The sequence below is a fragment of the Egretta garzetta genome, unplaced genomic scaffold, assembly GCF_000687185.1.
Source record: "Egretta garzetta isolate BGI_Z169 unplaced genomic scaffold, ASM68718v1 scaffold195, whole genome shotgun sequence".
NCBI lineage: Eukaryota > Metazoa > Chordata > Aves > Pelecaniformes > Ardeidae > Egretta > Egretta garzetta.
In genome coordinates, this window is record NW_009259591.1 from 202,978 (window position 1) to 215,751 (window position 12,774).

Sequence of the window (12,774 nt, forward strand, 5' to 3'; positions counted from 1 at the left end):
CCGCCCCGCCCTACCCCCGTCCCATAGGGCCGCTACCCCCTACCCACGTCCCATACGGCTGCTACGCCCTGCCCCTGTCCCATACGGCCGCTACGCCCTACCCACGTCCCATACGGCCGCTACGCCCTACCCACGTCCCATACAGCTGCTACAGCTACTACAGGAAAAACTAGTGCTTAAAGCTCCAAGTCTTCTGCTTATCAAAGTAATACAGAAAAGACACAGCTTCTTCAAAAATGCATGGCAATAATTAAATTCCCCACAACAAAAATGTTTCTTTCTGATTTTGTGTAATGAATAAAAGTGAGGCATGTTGTCCGCATACACCATTAAGTCACGCGCACAGGCTACACGAAAAGGGTTTTGCTTAAGGTATGACTGATTTGGGGTTTGGCCTTATTGTGGTTGGGGTTTTTTGTTGTTGTTTTTTGGGGGTTAGGTGGGGGTTTTTTTTTTGTCTTTTTTTTTTTTTTTTAAATAGAGTCAAGATAACGACTGCAAGGATTCTGCAACACATAATTCAGCCTCCAGGCCAAATAACCCCTTCACAGGAGATCAGTTTCCAATTTAGACTACAAAGATAAAAGCGACTAATGATTTCTCAGCAAAAAAATCGCACACATAAGCTTTGAGCCCCATCTGTAGCAAACTAGTACTTATATATCTGTGTAAATCTTCACTACCTTTTCCATTTGAAGGACAATGCAGGCACCAAGCGAGCCTGGAGGGTGCACAGATTAACTGGGCAATGGCTCCCACCATGACAGAAGATGCCCAAGGGGTTCTCAGGAGCTGGGGATAGCTGTGGCACACTGACATGCCGTTTGTACACCCTTCCACCAAGATGCTCCCAGCGCTCCCAGCAGTGCTGCACGTAAACGTCCCTTTCCTCCGCTACAGGGAAGACTGGGAGCAGAGCAGTACAGCAGCTTGCTCAGAGATGCCCAGCGCTCAACAATTCCCCCTACACCACGAGAATTCTTCAGAAGCCACAGTGCCAAAGCCTTGGTTGGCACTGTTGGGAGTGCCCGGCTAACGATGAGTTGCCTAAACAAAAAAAAATGACCTCTTCAAAGCACCGGTGCCACCTGGGAGCACCTCCTAAAGACATGGGGCTAAGGGAATCGCCTGCTGTATTTGTGCATTTAGTTTTCAAGTCAGGTGCAGAACTGAAGATTTCCTGTTTCATAAAAACATGTCCAAAACATGCCGAACTGAGCAACTACAGTACCAGATGGGCAAACGTACAGCAGAAACACCTGACCAGCTATGTAAGACATAGTATTGCAATATTTACCTTTGCTGCTCACAAAAGAACTTTAATTCCGTATAAAGGAAATAAAGCACCTGCATTGTTAAGCATTTTACTGTATGCGAGTCCATTTCTGAAAACCCAGCAGAACTTGGAGCTGAGATGTTATTAGTAATGGAGAAACTTCGATGTGACAAGGACGCTTACCAAGAGGCCATTCACTGGATAGGCCAACAAAGTAGATTTAACGAGATAGGTTTTAAATGCATTGGGGTTTCTCCTACGAAGCCAAATGATTTAACGATCTTAAACTGTACCCCAAAGTTGCAGTTCTTAGACAAAGAACTAACTTCCAAAACTCTTACTTCCAACTCTGAGAAACAACATCCAACTCTTTACCCGTTTTAACTCTTTGTATCACAATCACAGAAACATGGAGTGGCAGGGGTTGGAAGGGACCTCGGGAGTTCACCCAGTCCAACCCCCCTGCTAAAGCAGGGTCACCCAGAGCAGGGTGCACAATCCAACCCTTCGTCTCTAACTGGGGAAGGTGAGCTATAAAGAGCTACCGCCACTTTGCAGGAGCCACACAGCACCAAAGCGACAGTCACTGAATTCCCGTGCCTCCTGGCTCACGCACACCGCTTGCCTTGTTTGACAGCAGCACCTTCCACAGAGAAGGGCAGCTCCTGAGATGCTTCCAGGCATCAGAAAAGCAGTTGCTTAAGTGCAGAGGTGGATCAGGGACATAGCAGTCAAGATTTGCTCACCATTTGCCAAGAAGAGATGGCTGTTACAATTGATTTCATGAGAATATATTAACATTTTACTAGCGTGCAACAGTACGGGTCAAAGTCAGATAATCTCAATTTTCAGAGCAAAACAGAATTTGTTATAACAACCAAATGAGAAATCGGCTTTTGGACAAAGCAACAACAGAGAAGTAATCTTTAAATAAACTGCTTCCACTCCACACCTGGCCCCACAGTCTGTCCAACTTTTGCTGCCGACCACCATGCCTTTACAATTACCCAAAGATCAGGCAAGACTCTCATCTGATTTACGCTCTCTTTCACTGGACTCATTCTCCATGCCTGCTCTAGTAACTGAGAACAGAAGCATGCCTCTTAGCTTTTCCCATGGACTAAATAAGGTCCCTCTATTTGCCGCTTTTAAACAAACGTTAGTAGCCCCACAGGTTGAACCAGTTCCCACCAGACCCAGCCAGTGCTTTAATTTAACAGGGGTTGAAGAACCCTCATCGCTCCCCTTCTTCCTTTGCCTTCTTAACACAAAATAGCTGCTTTAGACAGAGATGTCACAGTGGGGAGGAGAACATGGGAGGGAGGAGAAGGGGTTGAGAAACACAAGCAACGACCAGAGGCTGCTCCCAGTTTCCTCGGAATCCCTGACAAAAACGAAGTCTACTGCTGAGAATAAGGCTGGAGCAACGGCTGGCAGACACAGATACGTGGCAAATGCAGGTTCCAGCAGAGTGGGGAGGGCCAGCGTATACCTGCTCGCTCCACCTCACAAGGGCTCTGCTTTTGATGTCCGGTTTTTCTGAAGGGAAAAAAATACACGTCTAAACCAAGAAGATTTAAGGCAGCATAGTTAATTGAGGTGCTCTTATCTTTTTTGTGCTTGGCTGCCTGACCATTCTCCACTTCAATTACTTGGCTGCTATTATGCAAATGCCAAGGAAGCCAGACATTATGCGCCTGTGTTTGCCCCCACATTCACTATTCCTATTAAGTCCTAAAGCCTTACTAGCCAGTAGACAGGCCTGCAGGATTGCTTGACTCAGGTTACGGTAGGGCAGGTGGAGGGCTTTTCAAGCTCAAAGAGTGGTTACAAAGAATTCAAGGGCACCACAGTGGTTAGACTTGGGCTTACAGCCGAGAAGAACAAAAACATTGAATATTACTGAAAACACAGCATTTACTGCAGCTGCTACTGTGCACCCAGAGACTGTATCTGTGAGAAAAGAGTAAGCAAGGTCCGAATGCAGCAGGCCTACCGTCAAACGCAGCAAGTCCCACTCAGACCTTAAACCAAGCTTACGTCCAGCGCGGTTTGCAGTATCAAGGCTTTGCACGTTTTCTAGTACAGTTCATAGTGTCAAGAGAAACTTTCTTCTTGCATTTTGGGAGATCTGCCTCACCATATAAGTTGTCTCAAGGCTCGGTCTTAGCTCTTCTGACTTACCGTTATTATGACAGCAGCTTCCAATTTGTAAGAACCTGCCTTCTCCACGGGCTTACAATGGACACCGACTTTGCCCTGTGCGCACAAGTTATTCTGTATGGAGCTGAAAATCTGCCGTGATAGCTTCCCAGATGGGAGGAAACGGCGAGCAGTATATATACACCATTACACATATATGGAAGTTTAGTTTCTGAAGCAGTGATTAATGGCTGTACATCTACAGATTCATCTTACAGGTTACCATCTTCAAGAAAAGAAAAAAAAAACCATAGAGCTGGAGTTCCAAATGAGTATCAACTTGACCCTCCAATTTGGTGAAAACAAAAGCTTGGCAAGAGACCCCTCAGAGATTATCTGTGCCAAGACGCCAACAGAAAGACTTTTGGGAAAGACAGAAGTCAGAAACCACTCGGATAATATAGCATGTCACCAAACAGCGCTTTAACTGTGAGGAAGGGAGTGTAACACAGTTCACTAAAGGCTTCCCACTACTCAAATCGAACAGGCAGGAACAAACAAAACATGAGGCACACCAGAGCTGTATCGTATAATATGGCAAACAGAAATTGAGATAACATCAGAGTAAATTTTTTAAAAAAAAAAAAAAAAAAGGTATCTGTGCTGCTGAAAGGCTCATGAGCACGGACAGAAAGTCACGGGGAGAGCAGCAACGCCCTGGCAACCAAGGGAAATGCCAGGCTTGGGTCTTATGAGAAGTTCTCAGCCCACAAAGAAAGATCCTAAATGGTAGATGCACTTCTATCGGGCCTAAGCAGTATATGCCCAGCAAACTGGAACCCCATCAGCTGTTTCACTAGGCTGCTCTCAGGATTGGAGCTTTTGGGGAGAGGAAAAGGGACAGTCTCTTTTGTCCAGATCCACCTGAAAACCTGCTAGCAAGCAAAGACCAGAAGGAAGGCCATCACCACGGAGCATCTCAGCTTCTCTGGGCAGTTCCGCTTGGCTATGGAACTACAGAGCACTGGTACCAGGGCAGCGTTCAGACAGACGCATACTCCTTTTTCTATTAGCTGACATTCCTTTAACGGTTTGCTCTCCTTTGAGCTTCATTAAACAAACATTTTGCTTCTGGAGGAAGCATACTTTTATTGGGTTGCACTGACATAGTCAATTATTTGTAATGTCTTAGCAACTATACCCTTAAAGAGAGACTGAAAAATGTCTAAAAGCAGGATATTCCACACATATAATTTTCTAAAATCATGACATACAATTATGCCTTGCTTGGGCTACAGTTCCCTTTATTTAAACCCAGTGGGATTTGCAATGAGACTCCAGGCTCTTATCTAATTGATAATACTTCTGCTATTTTTACTACCTTGATTCATAACCATTAGCATATGCCACTCTTTTTTCCCCAGTATTATGCTGTACTAATAGTTATTTTTACTGTGAAAGACCTAGGCAACCTTTTTAATGCAGCTCTAAACTGGATTTATTTTGTGATCCTTTCAGAGACTTACTGCCTCTGAGCAAAACGACCACAGAAACTGTCACAGTCAGTTAATACGCTGATTCTGCACATTCTCTCCCCATCTCCAGGCTATTCCTTAAGCAAAGGCTAAAAATAAACACTCTGAGGCTACAGGAAGGAGCAACTTTTAACAGCCTTAATCTCTGACGTAACAATAGGAAACCAGACAAAAGCGAGAGCAGAAATACCTCTTTGAGACACCAACCATCAGCAGCCTACATGACTGAAGCAAACCCCATGATTTTGCTGAGGATAACCTGGCCCTTGTTTCAGCCCCAGGCAACTCAACTACTGCTCCGAGACCCAACTACAGCAAGCCCCTCTGGGCCAGCACAGAGATGCTGCTGATAACAGCAACTGAGAAAATTGAAAGCACTGTGCGTGGAAGATATTTTCATACAAGAAGTCTGCTGTGCAGCAGGCTTGGGAGCTGTGAACAACTGTTACTCACATCATTATGCAAGCTGACTTTAAAATCCTAACGAACATTGCACTTAAACCCAGCAAATCTAGTTCCCTTTTGGGCATGTGACTGGATGTAAAGCTCAGCAGACAGCACAGCAGTGTACGTTCCTTGAAGCCACCACAGATCGTTAGCTCAAGTTGTTCCTTTTCAAGTGACCCTGATTTTCACCACGTGCTGAGCACCCACCGTGTAAAAATCAAAACCCAGGGCCCAAGCGATTCAAATTTTTTTTCTCATTTTTAGAAGAATTTAGCTTGGCAAGCCTGTTCACAAAATTGTATTCAACACATCCATCTCCGTGGCTTCTCCAGGCCAACTTCTGCAAAACCTAGATGGCAGAGCCAAAAAGATAACACACAGCTGCTAATTTTTTCCAACCAGCACCAGGCATGACAATCCTCATTACTTCACAGAATGGGTATTTAGGATGAGGTTTGTGCAGATTACTAGGTTATGTCTGGACTCGAGCACTGAAAGCCTGTGCTTCTGCCATCTTATTTCTCTAATCCATCAACAGTGCAAGCAATCTGTCTTACATACCCAAAACAGTCAGAACACATCAAATTGCCTTTGTACCACACTGAAATAATTTGCTGTTTGGAAACTGGTTGTGCACCCAAGTGACAGAAAAAAATCTGATCTTTTATTATTTGGATCAGTACCCGACATACTTGCTAATGGATTAGCAATAAAATAAAGTTCTAGGAACTGTCCTCTCCCACCTAGAATGGAGAAGCCTTCAGTGAGTCTGCTTCCTGACATCAGTAGCCTTATCCATATAAGCGAAATGAGAGGCTGCTGACAACATACGAAAAGGCTGGAGCCACTCGCATCTTCTCCCCCTTCCTCCCAACCACAAACACAACCAAAAAACCAAATTAAAAGGTGATATCTGTAGCAGTGAACAAAACAGTTTCGGTAGCCAATGAGTACAGTGACACATGCCACCACTGAATCCATGCCGCTTTAAGGAGCAGGTCATTGCATCCAAGCTGCCTACTGGGATTTGTTCTGGGATCAGCTTAACTCCAGAATGGTAACTGATAGGTCTTTGGGCCAAGGACCAAAGTACCGGTACCAAGGACCAGCCTAACATTTTCACTAGAGGATGACCAAATTTCCGTGGCAGCACGCAGGCTTTGGGACTGCGTGATCGCTTAGCACAGAGATCAGCAAACAGAGCGCAGGCCAAATGGCGTATCCCGAGGCATGAGGACGCTGACACAAGTTTGGGCTGTGAAAACGCAGCAGAGCTAAGCCAAAGCAAAGCAGAAGGATCCATTCCCTTTGCCAAGAGGTCCTGAGTGCCCAAAACACACTGTAACCCCTCCAATGGGCTGGCATCATCTCAAAACGCCAAGGCTACTCGGAGAGTCCCAAAGCTGCCCGAAAGCCTTGGCTCCCTGTTCGGATCCGTCTAAGGACAACAGTTCATGCGATGAGTTCCGCCCTACCCAAACTTCTTCTAAGGCCAGCGGACATGCTGGCATAGGTAAGTTATGGCAGTCAGGTGGTAGCAAGTAAAAGCACACGGAGCTTGTCTAGAAACGCTCAGGACCACTACAAAGGGTGGAATATGTGCCTGAGACTTGAGAGAAAACGTTACAGCTATTTGCGGTCCGCCACATGGGAAAAGCACGGATACCCTCAGCACATGGACTTAACACCGTACCAGCAAAATAGATTATTTATTTCAGACAGCGGGCTGAATCATGACCCCAAGTACAACTAATCCCACAATATATTCACACTTTAGGGCTATGAGCAACAAGGGATGTTCAAAGGAGTGCACCAGTTAACAGCTGAAGAGAAGAAAACAAGAAAGGAAAAGAGAGAAGGGAAAAAAAAAGCAGTTGAGGCCTTTTCTGCTGGGAGAGAGGAGTGAGAAAGGTTGAAAATTGCAAGCTACAACTTGATATAATTACCACCACTACTCGAGGCTCACAGCTGCTGCCCAAAACGTTCCAGAAATTTCGGAAAGCTTTGAGACTGCTGCCAAAGCAAACGCCATACACTGCAAGGCCCGAGAGTGGATTTCTAGGCAGGACACCTATCATTACAAGGGAATTCAGAGCAGCTTGAGGTTTTGTTGTTAATCTTTTTGTTTAGATCTGAATTCCAAGGTACAACAGAAAAAGCTTTTGGCACAAATCGGCTGAAGAAAATATTTCTGTGCGCGTGTTTGATTTTAGAGAGTAAGTTTTTGCCCAACTACAGTCACTTAGCTATTGCAGAAAAGGTCTTCAACTGCCAGAGAATGCTTTGCTTACAGGAAAATGAGGCTTTGTATTTTCTCCTCTGCTGAGCTATCCAACCACTTCTTTCACTTAACTCTGCTATGTTCCCAAAAGATAAAAATCTCACTCCCTAAGCAGCATACTGCAGTTAGACCCAGTCAGCATCGTTGCAGTGAAGCTTTGTACAACCAATTGACCTATCAAAGACAACGGATGAGCGAGCATCCCACCCGTACGACAGCCTATGGAAGTCATCTTGAGGTACAAGAGCCACAGAATTCTTGGTTGAATGTAAGTTTTCAGGGTGAAAAAAGACTGATTTTTTTTCACTCCACGGAAAAATTGATTTGAAGGTAAGAAAATAAAAATATATTAGCTGAACTGACAAGGTAGAAAGGGAAGGTAAACATTGCTACAGCCGTATTTGAGGAGATATGGATGAACAGTTTTTGAAAACACGCCCACGCATGCTAAAGGAGATTTTTTAGTAGCTAACATAGGAAGATAGAGAGTGTGAGTATAATCTTTTAATTAACTACCAGTGTTCTCTTTAAATATGATAACATCTTTATCCTGCATTAATCAACACCTTGACCTTTCACACTTGAGTTTATTTAGTTCAAGGGACAGTAATTATTTCATTAACAGAAAACACGCATGTTGCAACTCACCATTATTAAAGCGCTTTTAGTCCTAACCACACATACAGGGAAGAACGTGACCTGCACTTGTGGGGGGGAGGACACACACCACTAAAAGCGTGAAGCACATTTCCAGCTCACATGCACAGAGGCGTCACGCATCGCAGTAAAGCTTCATTAACTTCAGTAAGGCCACACAGATGACAACAGTTGTGTGTCTGGCCCAACATCTTAATTATGTAACAGTAAAAAAAAAACAACATTAAACTCAAATTCTGTTATGAGGAGTTTACATGCTGCTACATGCGTGCCTGCAAGTATAAAATAGTAGCTTTATTATGTCTGATGAAAGGCAGCACACTACTCAGCTTCCACACATATGCCCAAACCAACTCACTGGCAATTGGTTAATCCAAGGAACTGAAATTTTGCCAAGAAGTACATCTTGCCCTAATATAGTACCTCACACATACCTCACCCTTCTTACTACGACCATAGCTCTGAATCACTAAATAGTAATGAGACGCGCTCTGTCATTTAGAAAACCTGCATAACTTTTAACAAGGAAAATAAAAATTCTAAGTTAAGGTGTTGTAGCACACGGTTCCTGTTTACAGTTCTTCAGCCTTCCTGGACCCATTTAGAAGAAGAACATTAAGACATTTAAGCAGGAAACAAACAAATCAGCCTTGCCCACACAGGCACTGCTCTGCTTTGCTTTACTCTTAGATTGCTCTTTCCTTCAAAACCTAACCTGATAGTGGGAATTGCACCATTTTATGATGAAAGTCGGGGACACGCACGCTCTGGGAGGCTTATGTATCCAAACGTAGCCACAGTCTGTTCATTCATGTAATTGCTATGAGTTTCTCAAAGGGCCGGTTGAAAAGGAAAGCCAGGCTTCCGCTGTGACAGAACTAAAGGAGGAACCAAGGAGAGACTTAAAACTTCCGCAGCCTCACCGATTGCTGCAAGGCGCGAGAGACGTTCTCCCAGCGCGGCGCAACTCCTGCGCTCACGGGAGCTCTGCGGCACGAGTTGTACGCCAACATCTCCTCATTGTACCTGGCCACTGGGCAGGGTTTTTTAAAAAGAGCGTTCTAATGGTCTTAGAAAGCCCAAAAACCCAGTAGCTGGACGTAAGATTTGGGGTTAGGAACTACAGCTTGAGCTGGGCCTGTGAGAGGACAAGTTGAACAACTGCTTTATGCCTTCCGTAAGGGCTGGCTAAAGTTCTAGTGGGCAGCTACTCCCAAGTCTGATCAATTAGCCCTTCAAAGCAGGTTCATGACGTGTGCGCTGGAGCTTGATACTGACAAATAAATAACTACTGGATTACCTGTTGAAAACAGGGTGGAATCCTGCCCATCACTTTTTCAAGAACCTGAAAACTAAGAGTCGCTTGCACTGTAACACCTGAGGCGGGAAACAACGTCCGCCCTGCAACTCCCAGAGACGAGAGCAGCATTAGACGATTTTTTTTCTCTAAGAAAAACAAAGTGAAAATATAGAGATCAGCTTGTTATTTTACAGGTGGCTTGAGGCAGAAGGTTTCACACTAGATACCAACGTGTCTTAGAAACTCTCATTCCCTTTTAAGCTGAAAAACTGCCCACAAAGATCACCTAAATAAAGATGCAATTAGAAGGCAAAAAAGTAATTTCTTACGTATTGCTGATATAACTGTGTGCAGTTTGTACTCCCTAAACTACTTGGGATAATTCTATCAAAGTCAATTCCATTGTTTACTTTCGTTATGTCATTAATTTTGAGGAAAAGATTAACGATTTTTGAAGCTTCCAAGTAACTCAGTTAAGATTTTTCTTTGAAGAGCTTCTGAAGTAAGCCTCTCGCTTGTTTTTCAGAAGTGCTTCAGTGTTTTGGAAATACGACGCTTTTTTCCCCCGTGTATTTTAAAATATTTGAGTTTAAAGTATGAAGTAAATAGGAAGACTTACCGAAAATCTGGAAAAGACAGAGAGAAGAGAGAAAAATTTATTTGATGGTGAAATAATGAATTTTTTAAACAAGCAATACCACAACTAATGTTGCAAAGTCATATCCATGAATACATTTAGTTATATCAGACCTAAGGCCACAGAGATGTGCGAGTATTTTATTTATAAACTGAGTTTTACAGCTAGAAATGCACGACTACGAAGAGCCTGCACTTCAGTTGGGGTCGCTAACGTAATTCAGGTTGTGTACCTTGACCCTTGAGTGTGTGAATTGGTTCAGAAAACAGTTCATCAGGTCATAAATAACTGGAGGGACATTTAATTCTATGTGGAATAATATTAATTACATTCCTTAGAGAAGTACCGTTGCAGATGTTAATATCGGCAAATCAGCTACAGAGCACTCTAAATATTTTGAAGAAAATGAAAAAAAAAAAATCTGCCAGCGCTAGCACGTACCGTTTGTTTACAACGGAAGAAGGCTTGAAATCGGAACTAGAATGAAACCCCCCCCAAATTCCAGGACCTTCCAGAAAGTTTTGCTTATTTGTCTAAGAAATTATGAGCTGGGTGTAAATTTGGATTTTAATATTGCCCTGATGCCCAATGTCTATGAGGGAGAATATCCAAGTTTATGTTTCTGCAGCCCACGTCTAGCTTGCACGCTCAGCCCTCTAAGTGTTTATACTGCAGAAAGGACCAGTGCACCAAAAAAGTTTTTAACAGTTTCCTGTTTCACTACAAGGTTCTTGTGCATCTAATTCCCCTGCCCTTTATTTTCTTTAAATCGTGTGGGTTACACCTTGCACGATTACAAAAGCATTTTACGAGTAAGATCTCTTGAACTGTACAGCATCATTAGATCCATAAATCAAAGTTTACAAATGTAAATAACTTAAGAAAATAGTATTTCCCAATGGCTCCTACATTTCTATACATTCGGGTATTTTAAGGTGCTGTAGTGACCGCTTGAGAGTATTTAGTCATGCCTAAGACTTTCTAACACATGCCTTCTTTCCAGCGGCGTAAACACTTCACAGACAACATTGATAGCAGCATATGTTTTCTCCCTCAAGATTAATTCTTGAGCTTGTCTGACATGAAGAGATTCAGTTTTCAAGAGAGCAGTTAGCGAAAAAGACAAAAGCTTTTCTTGGTTGGGGTTTTGCTTATTTAAAACAAGCAAAAGCAGAGGGGGTTCCTGGGGAGGGGGAAACGCTACCAGAATAATTGCTTAGTACAGTATTCGGCATTCAGATAGTTATTACTTTGAGGTGTGTTGCACTTGTGAGAGTATGAGATGGCCTACAGTAAGCTTCTGAAAGAGAATTGCAGGCCTAAACCCTTTAATCTCTGCAATTTAAGACAAATGGGCAAATGCTCAAATATTAAAAAGCAGCACCAGAAAAGGGGCGGGGGGAGATCACTGCTGTGAAGTGCACGTGCACACAGCCTTTACGTATCTTGAGTGGAACAAGAGCTTGAAACATGCCTAGATTATGCAGACCCACGTATTTGGTCAGAGAGAGGATTCCCTCCCCTCCTAACCGTTGGTATGGTTTTCAGCAGCTCGTTCTTATAACTGAATAAGCAAAGAAAAAAAGAGACACTTGCTATTAATACAGCCAACTGAATGGCAGACCTGCCAATTCATCATCGTTACCAAAAAACTGCTTTCTTCCTACCGACTGGGAAGTGGGAATTATTGGACTGGCCGTTCCTCCATGACTGAAGATGCTGCCCGCGTGCCAATGAGCAGTACGGGGTCCGAGCCACCCTCTCCCGCGGGTTGCCTTTCCCCTGTAGCACGTGCGCCGGCTTGAAACGTTTGCCTGCATCTCCTGATCATCTCAAGCCTCACATCAGTAAAGGAGCAGGGCACAGTAGCAAACCCTGCCCACCTCTCCCCGCTGAGGAAAACACAGCCTGTTTAGCACGGGGTGTTCCCCAGCCCCATGAAAAACGTGCTTGCGTTATCCATTCCCTCCAGTTACACGACTGTTCAGGTCACTCCCGGCGCAAAGCTTCACACGAGGAAGTGTGAAAGGGACTGCAGGAGCCAGAATCAAAACAAGGATATTTTCAACCTGAATTTCGGTATGCAGCGACTCCAGCACAGACAGATGCAATGTAAACGGGGGTCCACCGGCGGCCTCTGCGCTAGCCTGCAAAAACCTCACCTCGTCTCGAGGTGAAAACCAGCTCATCTCGCACAACGGCTCCATTAGGAGCCTTCATTGAATGGAGACTGCCAATTGTATCGAACTGTGCCAAGCCACACATGACGATTTTGGGACAACTGCTGGAGATGGCAAAGACCGAGTTCTGGCCAAACTATATTTACAGTAAAATTGAGGCAATTGTGTTCTGTATCGCATTCTGAAATTTCATGTAATGAGATGCATAAAACAGAAAGCCTGAAAACCAAGAAGAAACTACTCAGATTTTTATCCTGAGACTACTATCAGAAACCCAGCTCGGGGAAGTATCTGGACCAAAGCGCATGCTAAATTGACT

General features: G+C 44.0%; 1 protein-coding gene across 1 annotated transcript in view; it reads right to left on the reverse strand.

Annotated features, from left to right (window-relative positions):
• The window catches only part of CFAP299 (cilia and flagella associated protein 299), a 155,381-nt gene extending 142,841 nt beyond the window's left edge, over window positions 1-12,540 (reverse strand). The window contains exons 1-2 of the mRNA XM_009638020.1: window positions 12,438-12,540; window positions 10,258-10,264 (exon numbers count right to left, since the gene is read on the reverse strand). Coding sequence (XP_009636315.1) covers window positions 10,258-10,264; window positions 12,438-12,540 — 110 coding nt within the window. The remainder of the gene's footprint in view (window positions 1-10,257; window positions 10,265-12,437) is intronic.
• Between the last annotated feature and the right edge of the window lie 234 nt (window positions 12,541-12,774).